The following is a 25,091-nucleotide window of genomic DNA, read 5'->3' on the forward strand; positions in this document are numbered from 1 at the left end:
ACAGATTTCTAAAACTTATAAAATTAAATAAAAACATATGCAATCAGAGTCTGTTATTAAAATATTTATACTATTATTACGCTGATGCTCCAAATTAAGAGAATTTCTTGTTTTGGTCGATTTTGTGAAATTTTAAATCCTTCTATATGTACTAAGAACCGTAATGGCTCAGCGGTTAAGGCCCTCAAATGTCCTTAAGAAGAAGAACTGGGGTTCGATCCCCAGTGGCGGTTTGAATCTTACCCAGCTTTAGATTGATGAGTGCCAGCTTGTCTGAGAAGTAAAGGCGGCCTGTTCATAGTGCTGGCCACTATGCCACAATCATGCCATTGGTCATGAAGTTGTGGAACTTTAACATCCTCCCCCCCCCTTGAACCACAGTAGACTCAAGGTGGGAATGCTTTATTTTATATGTGTGGATGTGTATCTTAATATTTAGTACATATGTAAGGTATTATGTATACACAAGGTGCATTTAGTACAGATATAAAATTTCGCGCATTTCACCTTCCTCGCAGCAGAATTCACCTTTAAGGAACATTTTATAAAAAATTATTACAGATATAAGCTTGAAGTTTTTTTATTGCTATTAATGTATTCTTTGTATATCAGTATATCCTTTTTTCAGAAGTTTTCATTAGGATTTTTATCTTAACAATTTTAGTCATCATCAGTTATTAGTTTAGTCACATTCAGTTATCACAATTTTTTTGATAATAATTTTGAATATATATTTAGATAAAAGATGGAAGGGTATTTTTTGTGTTTAACCTATGATAAACTAGATAAATTAGTGAATGTTTTTTTTGTGTTGAATTTTACTGATTTAAAAAATAGCCATCTAAATAGGTAGCAATGTAACGATGGTCACTAAGAGGCTCTTTAAAAAATAAAAAAAGATATACTATTTTATGAATTATTTGTATTAAAATTCTTATGAATTATTATTTTTAAATTATTTTGAGATTATTATTTTATGAAATAATCTTATCGTTATTTTATTAATTTATTATATCTAACATATCAGTATAAATTAGACAAATTACATCGTAAGCTTACTTCCTAAGGTGCATTTTTATTCTTAAAATCATTACGCCTAAATTTTCGATATGCTGTGACTCAAAAATATCTCAGGTCAAAAAATCAGCTATTATTCCTAACTAAATTAGCATTTTCTTCTGTTTGTTACAACTTGATTTTTAAAAAGAAAAAAAATTATTTGCTTGATGTGAAAACACTTATATTCCGGATAAGAAGTATTCTCGTATAGTTCTAGCGATTCGCGTGAAGTATTTATCACGTTAAATCAACATGGGTTAACATATTTGTATTTTATTTTTTTAATATTTAAAATGTACTTAAGACTTTTTATCTAATCCAAAATTATTTCAGAAATTCATAATTATGAAAGAAAGTAATTTGTAAATTGCAATCAATTTTCCTGAAAGTTTTTCATTTAGATATCCGAACAATCCAACAACCAACCGAGTACAAGAAGGAGTTTTAAAAAGTCACATTGATTTAACGAGTGGATAATTCTTTTTGGAATAAAAGCGTCATAAGCATTTAACGAGCAATTTGCTTTAGCCAAGTGCGACATTGTTCTTATTCAAGAATAATGGTCCCAATTTAAACATGCTCATTTTCTTTCACTTTATCTTAACAATGAATCTCGGTTGTTTGAACCAAGCTTAACAAATAGATTACTTACATTAAATAAATGCATTTCTATCCTATTAAGTATTCAATCTTGTATGAAAAGTAAGACACTTATTTTAAATCAATGTGATATGATTTCAAAAAGAATTTAGAAAAACAATTTTTATTGATTATCTAAGGAAGAAAAAGATGTAGAAATGTTTAAGAATTCCTTAGCTCTTTTATTTTCAAAAGAGCTGATTGGTGTCATTATAATGTTAGGCTGGAAAGCTATTTTTCTATAAAATTAAGATCAAGAAATAAATGATTAATAATAAAGAAATGATTGTTCAAGATTACTTTAAAAATTACAACGAAATAGTTATTTCAAATATTTTTAATGAAATAAAGGCCAAAAAATTGGCAAAAGTGCAAATAAGGAGAATCCCTTCCCAAAGTACTAAAAGGGTTGCTGCAGTAAGTGACTAAGACTGAAAATGATGCTGCTTCTTAATACAATTTTTCGGGGCTGAGTTTGAGTAATTCTCTCAAATAATGTAGTTGCAGAGTCAGTTATTGTGTTAAAAGGGTTCGTTATAGATCGCAAACTTTCGACAGATACATAAAATTATTTTTTTAATGCTTTAATGGCTAGATAAATTTTATTTCACAGTGATATCGCAAAAACGGAGATACAAAAGTTTACCTCAGAAATAAGCCATTGCTCACCTACGCCTACATATTACTTGCTAGAGTTGCTTAGATTGGTTTGGTGTATATATGGATATGGGCAACCTTTCTTAGTATATTTCGACCCCTACATTATCTCCAACATATTCCTCTTCCCATACATACTACTGTCCCAAACATTGAAATGGTAAAAAATAATCATAGAAGAAAAGCAGGAAAGCGTGAACACTAAGAATGTGGTGGGGTTAAAAGAGCCATTCATGTTTGCATTTCTGTGAAATAAATAAAAAACCACAAAAAGAATTCTTATCCACTTTGTATTGTTTTTTGTTCTAATTTAAGACATTTTAAACTACATTTTGTGACTTTTTTAGAAAGGTCTTATTTACAGCTCATTTTTCTGGTGCGGTGCTTTTTGAAAAAAATTTCTTAGGATCATTTCTTTAGAATTGAAATAATTGATATTTATCCTTGTCTTACCCCATTTTTGTTATATTGTTATATTTATTGAATATTAAAAATTTAAATTTTGTCTAACTGAAAGTTTCCTTAAAAAGCAAACGAGGGAGATCCTCAAATAATTTACTTCTTTTAATCCACATTTAATGTTTTTTTTAAAATTACAATTAAAAATTATTTTCTCAAAATTTGCATTGCGTGCGTATTTGCTAATATGTAGTAAAAAATGAAACGAGCGCATGCATCTGCTTTTTCTTAAGAATAACTTTTCTTTTAAATTTGTTTTCAGAAAGGTTTTTAAATCCGACGACATAATAAAATGTTCATTTAAATTCAAATTATAAAAAAACATTGAGTTATTGAAGTGTTATATTTTATTTTTAATCAAATACAAAAGTTCAAAAATGGCTATTTTTTTAATTGCCACAGCGGCGAAAAAATCTGGAATAAAAAAAAATTATGATTATACGGTTTTAGTTCAGATTTCCAACTACATTTCTCTACTTTAAATCACGTGACTCTTTAGCTCAAAATTAGTCATTCACGTGGTTCGTTATCGTTTAGCTGATACTCATGTATAGAATGCGATATTTAAAATAAGCTAATGCAAAATTTGTTAGGTTTGTACAGAACAATAAATTGAAATACAGTGTAGAATAAAACAAAAATATCGAAATAAAGCAAAAAACAGACATTAGTTATAAATAAGGTAAAACAATCAGTAGTATTTAGAATTTAGTATATATTTTGAATTATAGTTTTAATTACGCAGCCTTTATTTAGATAAATTGCTTTTAAAATTAAAAATATTAAATGAAGTTTTGCCTTTTACAATAAATATATTTTTTACATGTCAATAAATTTTATAAATATAATCCGAAACTATTCATTCCTCTAAAACCCATTGTAACTACTCTTTTTAACTAATCTGTTCCAGTATTTTTGTACTTTTCTTAATTAAAACATGCAAAATAGGAAGAATATTATAAATAATGAAACTTTTTGTTATAAGCAATGCTTTTGTATATAAAGAAATGCTAATGATTACAAACTAAGTTTTAATCTACAAATGAAGCAGGGAATGTCAGAAAATTGATAGATATGATAATCATAGTTGTTGTAGTTGTAGTTCATTTACGTCGCACTAGAGCTGCACAATGGGCTATTGGCGACGGTCTGGGAAACATCCCTGAGGATGATTCGAAGACATGCCATCACAGTTCTGATCCTCTGCAGAGGGGTTGGCACCCCTGATTTGGTAGCCCGATGACCTGCACGCGAAGTCGAGCACTTTACGGTAGAACAGTTTAACGAGGACCAATACCGCACACCCTCGGTCCCTACGCAGACTGATCCAAGTGGACACCCACCCGCACAAGATAATCATAGAAAATTTAAAGAATAAAAACAATGCCTTAAAAAGTAAATGTCCTATTATATCTTCTAATAATACCATGCTTTAAACTGACCTTAATTTTTAGTTTTTTTTAATTATTTATTGCCATAGTTTAACTTAAAAGGGGATATCTTACATTATCTTTTCTATGGAATAGTTATTTAATTATTGTTTAGTTTGAATGAGAATTGTATTTTAATGTAAGATTTTATCAACAATATAACACAAGAGTTAAATAGTTATAATAGTTGTATAGAGTTATAATAGAGTATACAGTTATAAGTATAGAGTAGTATAGAGTTATAATAGTTGTGATTCATAAACTACAATATTTGATTTTATTTGTATTTTTGAGAAAATGTCAAAGAATTATTTAACTAGATGTTTGTTAAAAAAATAAACTAAGGCTGCTAATGACAATAAATGTAGGAGTTTTTAACTGCATTTTAGGTAAAGAAGTTCTCCGAAATTTATAATTTATATATCATCATAATGGATAATAAAAAAAATTAAAATTAGAGGATTAATGTTTTTATAGCATATCAGGCGTGTGATTGAAAAAATTGTCCTGAATTTAAGAATTATTTAGGATAATTCGTAAGAAATATTTTTAAAAGTTTGTCATTTATTTATGCAACTCAGCGAAATGAAAATTTGAATAAATGAATTAATTACTAAACATAATCAGAAACCTTTCAAAACATCATTATATATGAAAGACACGATAATCAAGCAAAAATTCGTACTTTCTTTTCATTGATTTTTTTCACTGAAAACTAAATTTATGGTTTACATAAAAATAAAAATAACAAAAAACATTAAACACAAAATAACAAAAATATAAATTAAAAATAACATTATTCATTGGCTTTCTTTTGAAAAATTTCTATTTTGCGATTATTTGACAAGAAATGTTTCTTTTATTTCTGACCATTTTACCAAAGTAAAAAATATTTTTTGCATCCTAAGCGCTTGATGTTATTTTGAAAAAAAAAGAAAGAAAAGATAATGAATTTCATATAAGTAGAAAAATGAAATAAATTTTCACTTGTCCTTTATAAAAGCTTCATATTTACTTATTACCATAATGAAGCCTTATTTTCTGATTTCATTTCATTCTGTTCGGTTATGATTATTTGCATAGCAGTTAACTTTGTTCATGCTGTATTTCAGAATGAATATTAACCAAAAAAGTTTGGAAATACTTATCAAATTTTTCAACAATGAAAATTACAATAATAAATATTTACGTAACTCACGTTTTGAACATAATTTGTTTTCAAATTTCAGGTTTTTGATAATTATTCTCTCTGCTTAGACATAAAAGCAAATATAATCGGATATTAAAAATTATAAAGTGGTTTCTACATAATTATGATATAAATAAACACTCTTCTGAACTACACATTATTTTGCAGTTAAAACATTCTGCAGTTAAAACATTCTGAAACATTGTCTTATTTAAGTCATTATTTATCATAAAAGTGGAAATAGATTATGATTACTTTAGCTCTAAACCTTATAGCTTAACTATCCAATCAAATTCTAAATTATATTGGAAAATTCCTGTTTTTACATTTAGTATTACAAATGTCTTCGTTTTATTTACAATAGGTATACAGTTAGATTAGATATTTTCAAATTGAATGTAGTTGCCTTCGAATAAGTTTTGAAAAGATTATACAACAACTATGCGTATTAAAAGTGTTTTATCTGCCTTTTTCAACATATACACAATTGACTACAGCAAATAAAATATACCACATGTTAAAATTATTGTTTTTGTTAATAGTTGAAATATAATTCTTCTGCTACCCTCTGCATAGTGTACGATAGTTAAGCTTACTTTTGATCATGAATATGCATAGAAATGTACATATTCACCTCAAAAATATTTTTAAAACTGCAATTTTTCAGAAAAGTATCCAGCATTAAAATATTTTAATTACTCTAAATAATAAACATTTTTATGAACAACAATTAAAATAGTTCTAAACTCAGTGCTCATGATCATTAAAATAGAACTATTATTATTATCATTTTAATAATTTGTGATTTTGTGGCACATAACTTTCAATTGTGGCCATAGAGAATAACAATGCTGTTCTTTAAGAGCTAAAAAAGTTTTAAACGCTATTTAAAAGCTTGTAATTGATAGACATTCAGCAAATAGCTATTTAACCATCTAGCCTTTCTTAAAACTGTTTTTAATTTATCACGAATTATGGATGCATGCGTTTTCTTCAAAATTTTAAATTCGTACAGTTTATTGTTTCTAAATGCATATGGTAGAATTTGAACTTATAACTTTATTTTACAAGTTTCTAAGTTATTTTTATCATGTGAACCGGACAGAAAAATGTGCTACTGGATCATAGGTTAAATTTTTTTTTTTGGATCCCCGCCCACTTCGCGAGTCAGAAAACTTTCAACTCCCGTTTACAAAAAAAATCAATAACTAACAAAAAAAAAATTTTCATCCCATTTTAATTTTCATAGAGTACTTGCTATGATACCAAATTCATGTTTTTAAGTCATTACATGCCATCATATGTTTTTACTTCAGTATCTTATACTGCGTATTTATATTAATTCATTCAAATGTTATAACAAAAAGTACAATATTGAGTGTTTATAAAGATAACTGTAACTGTAAAATATGAACGCTTGAATTAATATTTTAATAAGATTTGCAAACAATAGCGTGGTAAATTGTTTACCAAATATTGCATCCTTAAGAAAGAAAATGATTTAGAAAGTTGAACTGAACCATAAAAAGATCAAAACCTATTGCAAATCATAAAAATGTTTTAATTTGAATCATATTCTATTTATTAAAATTAATAGCATAATTTAAGAGCATGGCCCATTATATACTTATTTATGATTATTATTTACAATATGCTAATCTATGATTTGATTTATCAGAATATTTTTTATCAATATTGAAACACGTCTAATTTATATCCAAAAATATGAATTTGTGTTTATTTCTCCATTACTAAAACAACTTTTATTTATTTATTTTCTTAGAAGTTCTCAAAACACGCGAAACATTATGTCTCATTTTTCTATGCCATTGTATCAACACTTATCTGCTTAAGTAATTATATTAATAACACCTAATGTTGGACCCCAATAATAGCAAGTTGAACTGAACCAAAAAAAGATAAAAGTCTGTTGCAAATGATAGAAATGTTTTAATTTGAATCATTTTCTAATTATTAAAATTAATAGCATAATTTAATTACCATTATATGCTCATTTACGATTATTATTTACAATATGCTAATCTATAATTTGATGTTTCAGAATATAATTTATCACAATTAAAACACGTCTAATATATAACCAAAAATATGAATTTGTGTTTACTTCTACTTCAATAAAACATTTGTCGTTTATTTATTTTCTTTCGAGTTCTCAAAACACGCGTAACATAATGCTTCATTTCTCTAGGCTATTGTATCAACACTTATCTGTTTTTTAAGTAATTATATTAATAACACCTAATGTTAGACCCCGTTCTTAGATGAAATATATTTTTTGAACACAATTTTAACAAATAATGATGGGTTATGTATTTCGAGAGATCAATACATCGAGGTTAAAATAGATTAGTTTGAGCTGTTTCATCCTAGTCTTTTCACTTATGTCTAAAGATTGTTCTAGCCGTGAGCTATAATCACATGGTTAGAACCTTTAATCAGTGTATATCGAACGAAGCAGCTTCTCATGTTCATTACACGCGTGTGTTCCTTTGTGTGGTTATACTATCAGTTCGTCACATGTTCTGTAGAAGGATTTCCAATAATGAAGTATAGAATTATTACATCTAGGCCAGTAGGCATTATTAGGAAATAATTTAGTTAGAGGTGACTAGACAAGATATTTCCAGTTCATTCTAATGGTGTTTCTAAACATTGTAAACTGCGCGTGAAATTAGTTTTCAAAGTAGTGATTCCAATTATTTATGAAATAAACTTATTTGATTAGTTAATAATTTAATGAATTGATTTATAACATTTTTTCTATGCAATATTTTCATTTTGAATAACGGGAAGACAATTTCGATATTTTTCAAAAATATATGTTTCCGATATATATGTTAGGTTTATGAGGATAAAAACAGAAATAAATATTTGGAAAAACTTATAACTATTTACATTTTTCAGATTTTGGAAAATTTACGTCTTTTCTAATTTTTCAAATTACTGAAAAAACATATTATTTAAAACAAATATTTTTTTAAATATTTAAAAAATAAAAATATCCATTCTTCAAATATAATAACATCTATAAATGTCTGATATAGCATCAAAACACTTTTTCTTTTAAATTTAAATAATTTTTATTTTTTTATGAATTTTTATGTTTTGAAACCTATAAATATATCAGTTTATAATCAAAATAACAAAAACACTTATATTTGAAATTTAAGGCACTATTTTATTTATTCTTTTGAAATACATCAGTTTCAAATTTGTTTTTAAAAAAAATGCACAAAATTGTCTTTGAGAAAATGCAGTATTATCTATTCAGAACAGATCTCGTGTACTAATTGATATAAAAACATGATTTTTAAACTTTTTCAAATAATTTTATGAGATTTATTTTAAATAATATTTACATGTTTTTACAACATTTTTACTACATTTGTCCACTTTTTTTTATCCCTGTAAGGTATGCTACAAAAGTTACTTATTTTGCAATTTGAGTATGTTACTTTTCATATGAAAATTAAAATTCTAAATGAAAAAAACGAACCTTATAGTGTCTTATGCATTTTGTTTCTTTTAAGTTACGAAATAATTTAAAATTAAAAATAATGTAAACTTTTGTTGCATACGAAAGAATTTTAAGCATATTACCTTCTCCAAAAAAAGATTATTCTTCTAAATGAAAAGAAAATTTTGAGTTCTATCAAATTGGTATGTTTTCCAAATCAGGCCTCCTAGAAACTTTAACACCTCATGACTTAAATATAAATACTACTTTTATTCTTACTTTTATTTCAGAGATTAAAATAAATATTCATCAAGCACAGTTTTAATTTGTGGTACTGTTTGGAAGATTGCTTGAATATGTTATAAAAATGCATAGCGTAAACTTATCAAAATTATTGTAAGACATTAAAATTATTTGTTAGAAAAGGGCAGACAAATATGAAAGAAGAATCTGTATGATTTCAGAATATTTAAAAAAAAACACACCAATAATTGTGTATTTTTTGGGAAAGAAAATAGACATAAAAGTGTCGTACATCATTTAATAGACGAAACTACAGAAAGGTCATCGATATAAAACAAATCATAGTTGAGGAAAGTGGGTGTACGAAACACTAAAACCCGTTTAATTGCGAGAGGAAACGCGGAGAAGTTGAAAAACGATTATTAGAATCACATTTCACGTTTCAACCAGCATTCACACACATTAAACAGGTTTTTATATTTTCTACGTTGGATATTTAAATTATGCTTTTCATACTTCGATAGAATTTTTTTCTTCGCTGAAATAGTACTTTGTCTTCATTTTCATAAGGATTCTAAATATATTTGTCAAAATTGGTATATAATAAAGTATTATTTTCATGAATATGTGTACTAATTTAATTTTTGCTGAACATAAAATTACAACCGCTGTAATTAGTTGTTGTTTGTTACATACGATTTTCGAATGTAGTTTAATTTTTATTAAGGGATTTGAACAATATTTTTTTACAAAAAGTGTTGATATGATAATTTGTTTCTTTAGAAAGAATTAATGGTTGCATTCTAGGATCGATATAAATGGTTTTTGTTTTTAAATTGAAATTTTAGTTCGACTGGATGTTATTTTTCAAGTTTACCCTGTTATATTTTAGTTCACGTCTTTTCTTTTTACCTTTGAAATATATCAAAAAGAATGATAAAAAACAAAGTTAAGTTTACATCTGCTTCACCTAAGGTAAGAGCATTTGTGAAAAGAAATATTGGTAAAATAGCAAGTTGTCTGTTGGAGAAAATTGAATGTGCTTGGGGCTGTAAAAAAGAACAAAATGGAGTATAGAAGAAAATCAAAAGAGAAAGAAACTTGCATGGAAGTTATTTGAAAACAGCATTTTATTTCTAGTACTATTATTAAATAAAGGTTAAAATGGATGAATTATTATAAATAAGGATAAAAAACAAAGGAGATATAGGGAATTCTCTCTTAATTTAGACAGAATTCCTTTCAAAATACACTGTTAGAAATTTCTCTGAAAAAAGGTCAAATAACAATTTATTTAATTGTTATTTTACCATATTCAGGCAGAACAGTCAAATAACCACAAATAAGCTGGTATTCAAACTGTTTACTATGGGAAAAACCGTTTATTACCTAATACGGTTAAACAACCAGAATTTTATAACACCATCTAGGCTCACCTAAGGAAGCCACTTAGCTCCCTGCAGAGGGGTACACATTACAGCCGACAGGGCCAATCTGTAAATCTTATGATCAGCAGAACGGGAGATCGAGTCCTATCGTTGACACTACTATATTTCCTCCTTTCCCTTGACACATGAAGAGTTTCCAATGTCTTGTGCATTCCTTATTTTATGACTCTTGAAAAATTGAATACGATACTCTTATTCACGCATAATACGCATACGATACTCTAATTCACGCATAAACAGCATCACCATAAAGCATCTAAACTATCTCCAATGTTCTAGTGAATATCTTTTTTTATGGTTTTGAAACCATTGTAGTCGTAAATGGTTGAAAAACAGGATGATTTTGTATTCATGGTCTTATGACCATATTTTTCGTAAACTGTTTTAAAACTGAAAAGGTAAAAAACGTTCTCCACCGTTAATTTTACGGTTAATTGGATGGACAGACAGACTCTGTTATTTGATCATAATTTTAGAATAAAAATTCTAACAGTGTTCACTTTCAGTTTCCCTACTTAGAAAAAGAAATTATGGAAAATCTGAAAGTGTCTTACTTTGTATTTTTGGTAGGATTGTTTCAATAGTGCCAATCACGACACTTTTTTAATTGACTTGTGATTCAACCGGTTTTGAAAAACATTAATTCCAATCGCTTTTAGTGAGGAACTGAGCTTAGACTAGAAATCAAGACTAGCTGAAAGTATCATTATCAAATATTTCTTCATAGTGGTAAATCAAAAAGTATTAGTTTTAGTGATATAATGTGTTTCAGTTAAGTAATTACATAGAACTCCTGAATATTAACAACAACATAGAAACAATATTGAATTATAGGAAAGACATTCATCATTATTGCATAAAAGGAAGTAGTAAAGTTAAATATTCTTGTTAAATTTAGCATGACAAACGTGACAGCGGTAATTATCTTAAATATTGCGTGGAATGTTTGTTTATCTAATGAGTTATTTGTTGTTAGAAATAAGGGAATGAAGTCTATTAAATATTAAGAGTCATTCGCTATGAAAGGTGGTTGCTGTAAACACAACCACAATGCTTACATCATCTACTTTCTTAATCTTAATATTTAAAGAAGTATTAAAAGGTAGAAAAACTTAGTAAGCTGTAGATGAAATGCATTTCCCCCCAAAATATGGAATAAAAATCAAATAAACAACAAAGGGGTGTTAGTGTAATTATGAAGGTGGTTTAAAAATAAATTGATCCTAAGCACGGGATGAGCAGATCTGTAATTTATATTTGAAATAAATTATTTGATCTAAAAAATAAATCAGTTGGTATTTAAAGATGAAAACAAACTAATTTAAAAATTTTGCAGGAAAATGAAGATAAAATTATATTTCCTTCATTACGCAAGTGTTCTAATGTAAGAATTAACTAAAATTATTTTTATTAAAGTGCGCTTAAATATTGCTACATTTATTTGTAAGAATAAATTAGGTGGGGTATGATGGGTATTCAATCTGTGGATTATTGCATTTTCTTTTCAATTTCTTATTGGTTTAAAAAATTTTAATATGGTTAAATTTCTCAAATGAAAGCTATACATTACTATTCAAAGCAATATTCATTTTCGTAGTTTTAAATCATAACGCCTTATTTTGGATTGCAATTCTGGGAAGTGAATTTAAAATTATTTAAAAAATTGCTTACTTATAAATTATTCTGATGATAATGTCCTTTTATAACGGCTAGTTGTAACACATACTGATAAGCTCCTTCTGATAAGATCAATTCTGATATGTCATGCTCGAAAATTATGTGTGTATAAACTTGCAAATTGCAACAAAAATAACACCTTGAATTTTTCAAATTATCTCGAAGAAGAAGCAATTGTTAACTTTTAATATACCAGGAAATGAGGCAAGTTTTAAGGATTTTTGAAATAGCAGCTTTGGTGTCTTAACATAGATAAAAATAAGATTAAAAAAAAACACCACAAAAGCGCAAATAACACCAAATACACAAACATAAAATAGTATTGGTTGTGTAACAAAAATCCGTCATCAGTGCCTAAACAGAGAATTCATTCTATGTTTTTTTTAAAAAAACAACAGAAGACATTGTTGAAAATTTTTCAATACGAAACCAAAACTATAGAATACTATTTTATTCACAACACATAATTGTTTTTTTCCTTCAGGTTCCTTAGTTTCATTCATTTTGGGCACAAAGTTTGCCCAAGATATTTGTCTCCTCATTCATATAAAAAAATGTCTTTTGTTTTGTTTTGATTACGATATTAAATGTCAAAAACATATTTTGATGCCTGGAGAAGCTGCCTTAAAAGTGCATATTTTTTCTATATCTTTAAAGTAAAATCTTAACCATTTATTGAAATTCCATTAAAACTAAAGAACCATAAGATATATTAGTATTTAAATATAAATCTATTTAAAACAGGGAATAATGCAATTTTAAATATAGGAGTAATTCTTATTATCTCTAAAATAGAAAAATAAAATTAAACGTTTTTCAGTTTATTTTTTTTGTCTAGAACAAACAAATGCTTCCAAAAATAAATTCAATATTTGTGCAGTGATTGTTTTAAAACTAGTTGCAATAAATAAAAGAAACGAGATATTTAAAACTTTGTCTATATTTTAAGTGAAACCGTTTTGTTAGTCTCTTATTTAAGTGAAACCATTTTGTAAATTCACAAAGAAATCAAAATTTAAAATTTAAAGACCTACGTATCAGAATCACTCAAGTAAAATTAGAAATAAGCATTACTCAAATAACGAGGAATAAGTAGAATCACTCAAATAAAGTAATAAATAAGCACCTATGGACAAAAATCACTCAAGTAAAACAAGTAGTATGCAAATGGCTTGCAGAAATTTATATTAAAACTGTATATTAAAGCTGGCCATTTTAAAACATCCTGTATAGTGTTTTAAAAATAACCATTGAACATTTTTATTATTGGAATAACTATTGAAGCATACACTTAACATTATTCTTGACATGCGCTATGTGTATTGAGTAAAAGGTAACAAGTTTTATTCTTTTTATCTGGAACTTTGTTGGATTTGTTACAAAAATAAGAAAAGTTCAGCAAATCACGAAGTCCTTTCTTCTAGTCTATTAAATGTGACAAAAGTAAAAGAAACTCCAAGGGAAAAGAATTTATTGCGTTGAAATCAGTAAAAGTTATTTGTTTCCTTTTCAAAAAGTAACGTGTCTTAGCAAATGAAGTATAAATCTTGTCGACTATATTTATTACTTCACATTTAGCTTTCAAAATGAATATAATCACGCAACATCCTTATCCATTACGTAGGTTGTGTCCTCAATTTATTTCTGACGCCATAAGTTTTGCTCTGAAATGAATGTAATGTCTTTAAAACTTACCTCTTTGTAACAACCACAAATTTAGTTTTTACATTGAAAATAAATTACGATAAACTTTGCGTGTTTTGCAAGATTACAAATGCCTGAGCTCTTCGAATGCATAGCCTTTAGTATACTTAAGAATTTATTTAAAATACAGCTAATAACACATTTTAACATTTTATCTAATTGAGTTAAGATAAAAATCATTCATAATTTAATTGCCAGAAATTATTTGCTGAAACATTTCCATTTATATGTTTATATTTTATTTATCTAGAATATTAATTGATTTCTGAAGTACTTTCATTAATGATTTCGAAAATCTGCTCATTACTTTTGTCTGCTAATTAATTTAATAAAAATTCTTTCAGGCAAAACTAGTGCCCCTTCTATTAAATGTAACAGAAAAGTTCACGTGACTGCCGTTTTGCTAGATCTAAATTAGTCTTTCATTATAAGAGTATAAAATGTAACACACTGTAGCTGTAAAAAAATTCCAGATCAAATTACGAAATTAAGTATAGACACTTTGGATGCATCATCAGTAAACTACTGTAAAATCCGTTTTACAGTGAAATAATATACCGCAATTTTTACAGTAGTATTTATTTAATTAGAATTATTCAGTGATTTTATGGTAATTATTATTGTAAAAATTGCAGCAAATCAGATTTTTTTTTTCAGTATCACCTTTTGAAAAAAATAGATTTTACGGTAAAAAATACCGGCCGCTTGAGTGCCGGTACTTTTCACTGCAATTTGATCCGAAATTTTTTGAAGTGCGTGCATTTTTTATGTTAGACATTCTTTTAAAAATAACACTCCATAACGAACTTAGTAGATAGGTAGGTACGTTATTTACGTCGCACTAGTGCTGCACAATGGGCAATTGGCGACGTTCCCTGAGGATGATTCCTAGGCATGCCATCGCAATTTCGATCCTCTACAGAGGAGTGACTCCCCTGCTTTGGTAGCCTGATGAACTGTGAGTGAAGTTTAGCACTTTACGGTAGAACAGTTTAACGAGGACCGATACCGCGCACCCTCGGTCCCTACGCAGGCTGATCAAAGTGGTCACCGACGCGCTTATTCACAGCCAGTGAGGCTTGACTTCGGTGTTCTTCTGGGAACCATGTCCTTACGATCAGTCCACTGTGGGACTGGGGAGGAAATAGATAAGTTTTTCCGAAATAATTATAGAAGTAGTATTATAATAATAATACGCTTTGCTTAAATTTGTAGCAAAATCATTTTGATAAATATATTTCTGAATGAAACAGCAACACATATATTAAAATACTATTAACGGGTTCATAAATTTAAGTATAATTTATTTTCATCTTGTGCGTTACGCATGAGATTGAAGGAAAAACTAGTCGAATTCGGAGAAAATTCATTAGGTAAAAAGAATTCCGAATATACTTTACCATTGGTCCAAAGTAGTTTCCGTTGTGCTATAAATTATGTATTACAAAAAAAAAAAATTAGATATATTAAGCGTTTAACTCTGGTTTTACAAACATAAGAGAATGTTTAGAAAAGAATTGTAATTTTCTTTTATTCAAAATACGACAGTCATTTTAGCATTTGGGCATGTTTCAAACTGTTATTAATATTACTGTTGTTGTTGTTATTATAATAATTTATCATTTTGAATTCACAAGGAAAATTTCAAATTTTTTTTAATTAGCTGAACATAATGCTTTTTGTTTGAGTTGGTGATTAAAAAATAATTTACTTCCTAGTATTTCTATCATAATAAATTCTTTTAAAATTTAAAATGCTTGCATTAAAATACATAATCTTTAAAAATCTTACTATTCAGGAACATTAGCTTTTTATTTACTTAGTCTCTTTATTTAAATAATGTATAATATAGTTGGCCATTTTTAGTCATTTGTATACAATATTTCATGCATGAAATTTCTAATTTTTACTAATATTTTACTTATATATATATATATAATAGTTATAAGATGCATGTTGTTTGATCATTATGCATTTTAGAACAATAATTTATGTACTAAATTAACTTTTTTTGTAACTAGGGTATTTAAAAATATAATTATTAATCATCGCAAGTTGATACAGTTTTTAAAATAAGAGATTGTAAAAATAGCACTTATTGCCGATTTTCATTGTTTTGTAGTGAAATGTGTCTAATGTTCTTATTTGAATACTGTGCAATAACAATGCAATTTTTCTCTTCTGCTTAAAATAATTATTACAAATTTAAGCATTCTTTTCATTATGAAACAATAATTGAAGCATATGAAGTTGAAAGATATTTAGTTTCTCAGAAATGTTTGTATAATTTACATAAGGGTTTTACCATTAGTTTAACTGGAAAAAGGTGAAAAAAATTGAAAAGGCCAGGCGTTCACAATTATCGAAATTGATTTTGTATTAATTTAAATTATAAAATACACATATTAATACAAAAAGAGAAGAAAAAAATCTTATTATAGGGAATATTAAGATGCATGATGCTGGATAATTATTCATATAGAACAATAATTTCATACATTAAATTACTATTTTTTGTAATTATGATATTTTGAAAATATTATAAAGCAATCATCGCCAGCGAATGTAATTTTCTTTAAAGCGTAAAAAATAGCACGCATTGCAATTTTCCATTACATTGTAGTGACTTGTATATAATCTTATCTGAATGTTGTGCAACTACGATGTAATTTGTCTTTTTGTTTGTAATAAAAATAATAAATTGAATAAAATATAATAAAATTTTCCCGGCAGAATGGAACTAAATGGACAGAAATGGCTATAAATAATATTGCAACTGCTGGATTTTTCTCGAGTGACAGAACCATTTCTGAATATGCAAAAGATATTTGGGGTGTGACACCATCTAGAGAGAAGCTGCCAGATCCCCATGAACCCGCTGAATTACAAGATTCGAAAAAGAACACTAAAGGAAAATAGAGCTTAGTTTAAAATTTTCTCAGGAATTTTATTTTGATCGAAATGTATATTTTTGATGTTTATCTTTAAGAGTTATATTGTAGAATTTTTTTTTTCTTGTTGATTAAAATATTTACTCAATTTTGTCGTTATCAATTTCAATGAACTTAGAAAATTCGAATTGGTATCTTGCGAAAAATAAANTTTATAATGCCATTACATATTTCTATTAATATAAAAAGTTTCAGAGCTTTTTATTCACTTTACTTTTTGGGGATTCTATGAACTGAAAAATGACAGTTTTCGTGAGAATGACCCATATATATATATATATATATATTTAATAATTTTTATTGTGATCCTTTTTTTTTGTCACATGCATTTAAATATAAATTTTTAGTATTTGTCTTTTTATTAAATTATTATTACTGTTATTTCTGGCTACATTATTCTGCCGAATCCAATTTGAAAATTACTTGAAATTTCATGAGAACAAAGTTATATATTGTATTAATTTATTACATTTTACATTGTCTTAATGCATACGTTATACAAATTTGCATTGTAGTATACTGGACGTTTCAGAAATGGCTGATGGTTTGAAAAAGTAAAATACGAAAAAAGACAAAAATGGACTGATTTTCATGTTTTTAAGAATGCTACTTTTTATTCTAGCATTATTTCGAAAATAGTAACGAAGTTTGTCAGCAGAAGACATTGTTTAGGGGGAAAACTATAAAAAATGTATCTAGAATAAAACGTTACTTTCTACAACCATAGGACGGAAACCTGACAGAAAAAAATTACGAAAGTATTTCAATTTTTAGTAAGAAAATTAATTAAAACTGGCAAAAATTAAAATTGTTAATTCTACTTTTGCAATTATTACAAAAATAATCTACTTTTTTTAATTTATTGAAATAATAAATCTACTTTTGTAATTATTGCTAAAACATGTATTAACATGCCTGTAATATGGAAAAAGGTTGAAAGCAAACAAAACAAAAAGTTGAAGAAAACAAACAAAAAACGAAGCAAAAGCTACTCGTATTATTTTTGAAAAAGGGTTGTTTTTTAAGTAAAAAAAATAAACGTCTTAGATTTTTGCCAAGCTAAATAATGATCTATAAATAAGCTTGGTGACTATAAACGAATATTATTTTTGTAAAATAGTTCTTTAGGACGTTGCAAAAACAAGCAAATGAAAAATATAATATTTTTTATCCTCCGATTGAAGTTAAAGTGTTTTTTTATGAACTCTCGTTTCACTTGTTTAAGACAAATATTTACTTAGAAATTATATTACATATGCATGAGTTTATTTATTCACTACCTAAGAAATTAAAATATTTACATTTTCTGCACCCCCCCCCTCAATCCGATAACCATTAACGAAAGAAATTTTTTAGAGAATGGAGTAGATGAAGGAAATTAAGTAATCTAATTACTGCTTTAGGGGTAAGCCTCGGTATTTTTTTCCTAAGATTGAGGTTAATTAATTGATTTTCTTTGAAAAAATCCCTGGAAGTTTTAATTAGTTGGAGATAACTAGAGTTGAAGATGAGGTTAATGTTATTTCGTTGAAATCATTTATTCTTAATTCTTTACCTTCGACTCATATTATAACTGTTTAATTTATTTTATTTATTTTTCATTTTAGATGGATTTGAAAAAAACGAAGTATCTTTAAAATGGACTGATGGAACTCCCATCGTAGTAAATTCTAAATTGCATATTACCAATTTTGTGTTAGAAGATTTTACTACTGGATATTGTGATAAGCCCTTAAGTATGTATTTATATTTTCTAACTTTTATCTATAAATATTACATGGTATTTATTTAAATTTTATGAGTATATTAAATTAATTAAAATGTGACATAAATGATGTCATGAAGTAGTGGTTACTTTTGTTAAATCAGATTAGAATCTCATTTTTTACAGCCAAAGTCGACAAGTTTTATTTTATAACCGGTGTTAAGCAACAGACCCAATTCTGAGTTTACGATTATCAATGTTAAACTCTTGTAATTTTGAACGCAACTCAGAAAACAAAGAAAATCCTGAATCAAACATCGGGGCAAACTAGCCTTAGTGGAGAATTTTTTGTTGGTACTAACCCACATTTACATTACATGAGAGAACATTTTACTTCAGCTCTGTGGTTGGTGAGAACCAGGAGCAGGATCCGTATCAACCCGCCACCGCAGAAATTCGAACCTGGGAAACCTGATTGGGAAGCGAACGCTCTATCCTACGAGCCACCTCATAGTGTGCTGGGATATAATAAAGAAGGAAAAAAATATATAAAGCACAGTTGAAAATTACATATGTAGAGTCAATATTTTTAGTGGTAGACTGATCATGGGTTAGATTCAACATGACGTCAAACTAACCGCAGGAGGTTTACGTGGTTTTTCTCTTTATGTAAGGCAAATGCGTGTTAATTCCATCAAAAAGTCCTCCACAAAGGCAAAACTTTCCCAATACTTGATCCAGGAGTTCCTTTGTCTTCAAGATTGCTCATTTGTAATTGCATTTACTTAACATTTGTAATTACAAGGCTACAGAGATGAACATTAGTAGTCGTAAACCTAAATTTGGGTTGGCTGTTCAACTACGGTTACATAAAAATGTCCTTTATAGGCTTGAAAAGCTGTTAATGAGAGCCACTATTAATGACATGCCTATTAATAGTACATTAAAAGCTATTATTTCTTAGATGATAGATTTTTCAATTGTTTTCAATAACTTTAAATTCTCTTAAATAATTCCAAAAATATCATGAAATACGAAAAAATAATTTTTTGTTTAAACATAATTTATGTTAAAAAAAGGAGTACTCATTAAACTGTAATATTTTAATGAAACAATTACAAAATAATATCTAGTTTGGGCTTATTAAAACGCATCAAACTTAGACTTCTAAACGATTTGAAAAAACAATTTAAGTCAACTTTAACTTTTACTGCATTTTTATTTCTTAAATAATTCTGAAACGACTTTAGAAATCAAAAATCAAGTGCACAATTTAAAATTTTTCCGTCTTATTCAAAATATGTAGATAATGACATATTTTTCCAAGAGCTGACTACATTCCTTTCATTGTGTATTATATCAGCTTTTCTTATGCCTCATTAAGTAAACCTTATCTTTCTCCCATCAAAATTTAACCTTTATTTTCATCTGTTAAAAAGTAAAACAACAAATATTTATAATTTCCTTGGTATACTGCGATACAATAGCAGTAATCCTGGTCATTTATCAAGTTTTTTTTATTTTTAATGTCAACATTGTTACGAAGTTTCGAAACAATAAAATAAGTTTCACAACAACCTTCATCCTAACAGATGGCCTTATCTATGCTTTGTACTGAAAGGTGTTAGTGAAAATCTCTAAAATTGTCTATGGTGTTTGCTGTTCGGTTAGTGGGGAAGGGAATTTTTTTTATTTTTTATTTTTCACTGGAAACTTAACATTTGTAAATTACGGCTTCGTAAAGCCCAAAATTTGAAAAATGATCTTTTGAAGGTAACAAGCAAAGACTTCTAACTAAAAGAACTACTTTGCTATTGTGGCTGGAATCTTTATTAGATTTTAAGAATGGCTCCAATTTCATCAAAGATCCTGTCTTTCATAAGAAAGACTGTTCATAAGAAAGAATGCATTTTAGTTTGACTGCCTATTAGATAATTGAAAGTTAAGTTTTGTTTCATAGAGCCCCCTCTCCAATGGAAAAAAGAAAAAGAAAAAACAAATTTTAATCATTTTCAGAACTCAATGAAAGTTTCGACTCGAAATTTTTACTGTCTTTCAATTTTTATTGACAGATTAAATGAAAAAATCTTTATAATGGTAACTGGAAGTTACTGAAAATTATTACTTGCGCTAAAATTTCGTGTTTTTTCTATTATTTCTTTTTACTGCGAGGAAACGAATCACATTAATAATTAAGTAAATAATTTCTTTCGCCTTTAAGCAATGAAATATTCTTGTTGACATAATTAATATTTATTTAGTGTATAATGACTTACTAGAAAATTCATAGAGTTTATTAACCATGAGAACTAAACTTCTGTTTCAACTTTTTAAACCACAAATCTTGCTTTAATTCACTGTAAACAATTCTGAATAAAATTACGGTAAAAATTGTCAGCACTCAGGGTGCCGGTACTTTTTACCGTAAAATGCTACTCAACAAATGTCTGATATACTGTAATTTCTTCAGTAATACATATTTAATTAGAGTGATTCAGTAATTTTACGGTAAATATTCTCAGAATTAGAGAGCATGGACCGGCAAAATCCATTTTATTCATTTCCTTAGTTTACAGTAGAAGTGGATTTTCCAGTAAAATGGATTTTACGGTGTAATGAATTTTACCTAAAAATGGTTTTTAAAGTATCACGGATTTCACGGATGATGTAGAGGTACATTGCAATTTGCTGGTACTTTATACCGCAATTTGATCCAGAATTTTTTACAGTGTATACCTGAAATACCTGAGTACCTTATTTGTCAGAATAGGACTATTTAAATATAAACTGCAGGTTTGGCTTGCTCTTTAACAATGAAAGTCAATAATTTCACAGATAAAACCACAGCTAAAACAAATCTTGTCTATAACTAAAATTTGTTTTCTTTACAATTATCGAATAAAATGCATATCCCAGGTTTTTTAAGCACAAAGAAAGTTGTTACTGAAATTAGTAAATTTCCAAGAATCAATTTGTTTATCAAATCTTTTCTAAAGTAAACGAAACGGAACTAATTTTTTTTCATTTAATTCACAAAATATAATAATAAGACCTGAAATTAAACTTTATTTTGTTCTTGTAAATTTATCTTTCTACAACTAAAATAAATGTTTTCCATTTTTATGTATTTCAGACGGAAATTATGGGTGTTTGTTGCTGAAACTGCAAATTAAGAGGCAATATGGATTTTATTTGACTCAAGTTTTTGTGCCTTACGTCATTTTAGTCGCTGTCTCATGGCTTTCCTTGTGGTTGGATGCAAAAGCTGTTATTTTACGATTGTCACTGATTTTTGTTTTACTCTTTATGATGTTTATTGTAAATCTGCAAATTCAACCTTTGATTCCTGCAGCACCATATACTAAGGCAATTGATATCTGGATATCTGTATGCATTGCTTTAGTATTCACGGCTTTACTGCAGTTCATTTTAGTTAATCAGTTAGCACGACGTGAAAGAAGGGTGAGGATATCAGAAAATCACGTAGCAAAGAATGGTGGCTGTAAAAGGAGTAGCAAAGTAAGTTAAATATTTTTTCCTAAAAATTACATATCTATGAATGAAAGAAAATTTATCGAATTTTTTTGCATGAGCTTCCCCTGCAGATAAATTTAAATTTTTTTAAGTACTAATAGTAGTCGCACTTTATTCTATTTAAAGCATCATATAATTCTCTTTTTTCACACTATTTAGTGATACGTATTGGGCTATTATCGACTATTTTTAGACATCCCTTCTACTACAGCATTTGACATTAGTAGGGGAAAAATGAGCACTTCACCTCACATTTAGGGTTGAAAACCTCTCTTACTATAGTGCTATGAGATGAGCACTTCACCTAACTTCGGATCGATGACCCCTCATTTGTAGGATGAGGGCTTTACCCCACTTCCCTTAGTATGGATCAGAGTTCAACCCCACTGATATACTCTTGGTAGGGATGACGCAACATAGCTCTTTACGTAGCATGGTTGTATTAGTAAGATGTAAATTAAAGAAATTTCAATGATGAATTACTGTTTCTCTTTGATCCAAAACGTACAAATTAGCGCAAATTTAAAGAAAAAAATTTATTGTTTGGAAGTGAGCCGTGTTTGAAAGATTTTACCTTTAATGTAGAAAAAAACACCACTGTTTCATGCTGTACTTCATAACTATAAGCTATTAAAAGGCTGAATATAATATTTTCCCTTATTATGACCTAAATTAGTACAAAATTATGAAAAAGCATGAGAAATATGTTTAACACCTTAACAGTGTTCATATTTCAGTCAACATATTTCAAAAAAATTGACCAAAAATATAAATTAAATTTTTTTTTGACTTTTTAATTTTTCTTTATATTATTATAAAAGTAAGAAAATGGTTTTTTATTACATATATAAAATTTTAAATGCAAAAACTACTGTATTTATAGATTTTACATGCACATAAAAAAGTAATGGATAACACACACATCTTATTCAATTAGAGCAATTAAACAAACTTTTGAAGCTAAATATGATATAACTAGTATAATATAACTAGTATAGTATAATATAAGAACACAACAATTTGATTTTCAATACATAAATTTTTGCAATAAAGCAGCTGACAACACCCACATTTTCCCTCACTCGACTAAAGTCGTAATCGGTGAAAAACTAGGACCACTAATGCCATCTATTAGGAAAATAGTGAATTAAGTATCCTAAATAAGAAACGAACTGAGCTCGAGCTTCACAAAATAGAAACGTTAGTTTTTCTCCTGCCCGAAGTCAGTTCGAGCATTACAAATAATGCACGTAATATTTACCCGAATTGGATTCTGGCAACACTGGAAAGGGGTTAATAAAAATTCTGCGTCAAAGGTTTAGAGTCTGAAGGGATTTAATTTTTGATTATGTCATCTATCAAAAGGTACCTTGTTTATCTATTCATCTCTCAAAAGGTACCTTAAGATAGAATCAAGTTAACATGTCTTATATACTAGTGATTTGGTATTTAATATTTATAGTGGTAGCTACACCACAAGTCTTTTCTCTAAACATTTTAATTTATTTGCTTACAGAAGTCCTACAAAGTGCAAAACATCTTAGAAAATTGTTCTCATCATCAAATACCACTATCGAAGCGAATAGATTTCATCTGTCGAGTACTCTTTCCAGTGGCGTTTGTGATATTTAACTGTATATTTTGGTTCACATACATAAAAGGAAGAGACAGCAAACACATAATTAAATGATATCTTTTAGAAATTCTTCTATACTATAAAGTGACGTGAAAAGTTGGATTTTTGACATTTACGCACTCTTCATGAAATTGTAAATAACTTTTGAGATTTGACACAGATTTACTTAGAAGAAACTATGATTTTATATTATTCATATATTATTGCTGTATAGTACTTTAATGTTTATTCGTCTATAATTATTAAATAAGTATTGTTTCTAGTACTGATTTCTTTTTATTTTTTGTTAAATAAGTCTTTTTGTTTATCGTTTTATTATATTTTATTATCTTTATGTTACTATGTTTTTTTTTATTTTTTTTAAATAAATTAAAGAAAGATTTTAAAAATATTTTTTTAAGCTTTTATGAAATCCAAAAATAAAGTAAATGAATATGAATTTTAAAATCAAACTAGAGACATTATCTGTATCTATCTTTCCAAGATGATTCTTAAATCTAAACTTCATTGTTCTTTAAGCAAAATCTTATAGCGGTGATGATTAGTTTAGTTTTAAAATATGAATTATTTTAGAAACAAAATATTTTTTAATCTTGTATTGAGCTTTATATGTGTTTTAATTGAAGTTGTAAATAAAATATATTAAAATGTGATATTTGCTTATTTTTTAATATTTGTTACATTGTAAATTATGTTTGAAAGTGAATTTATTATTTGCGTAATAACTGAAAATAATACTTCAGTTCAAAGTATTGAAATATATAGGTACTGTAAAAAATAACTCGAAATATAAAAATTTGCAAATAAACCATATTCAATTTCCACATCGAGGAAATACAAATATATTTGAATGTATTTAGTGCTTAATGGGAAATACTAATAAATAATGATGTTTTTTTTCAACTTGGCTTTAAATAATTAAAAAAAAAAATAATGAGACGAAATTTTGAATTGTTTTAATGTTATGATCATACAATAAGAACTTGACTTGAGAAAAACGAGTTTAAGCCTCGTATAAATATATTCGAATCTATCCAACATTCCTTCATTTCATTACATGAAGATTTGCGTTATTAAATTTCAATTTTAAATCTATTGTAAATTAATAAAACAAGAAATATCATAGGTTAGCTAAATAATGGCAGCAAGGCTCATGGAATGAGTATTTTGATATAAGCAATCAAACTCATCGAGAATCAATGAGTAATCATGGAATGTAAAGTGAGGAAAGACAGACAAATGATTAAAATTACAAAGTGATTGCGTATGCGTGGAACGAGAA

At 27.4% G+C, this 25,091-nt stretch overlaps 1 protein-coding gene across 5 annotated transcripts in view; it reads left to right on the forward strand.

Moving 5' to 3' along the window:
- The window catches only part of LOC107443766 (glutamate-gated chloride channel), a 174,253-nt gene extending 149,791 nt beyond the window's left edge, over window positions 1–24,462 (forward strand). For all 5 annotated transcript variants that reach the window (XM_016057732.4, XM_016057734.4, XM_016057733.4 and 2 more), the window contains 3 exons: window positions 18,542–18,670; window positions 21,773–22,158; window positions 23,690–24,462. In XM_016057732.4, the coding sequence (XP_015913218.1) occupies window positions 18,542–18,670; window positions 21,773–22,158; window positions 23,690–23,863 (689 nt within the window). In that variant the 3' untranslated portion in view covers window positions 23,864–24,462. The remainder of the gene's footprint in view (window positions 1–18,541; window positions 18,671–21,772; window positions 22,159–23,689) is intronic.
- The last annotated feature ends 629 nt before the right edge of the window (window positions 24,463–25,091 follow it).

Source organism: Parasteatoda tepidariorum, chromosome X1 (genome assembly GCF_043381705.1).
Source record: "Parasteatoda tepidariorum isolate YZ-2023 chromosome X1, CAS_Ptep_4.0, whole genome shotgun sequence".
Classification (NCBI taxonomy): Eukaryota; Metazoa; Arthropoda; class Arachnida; order Araneae; family Theridiidae; genus Parasteatoda; species Parasteatoda tepidariorum.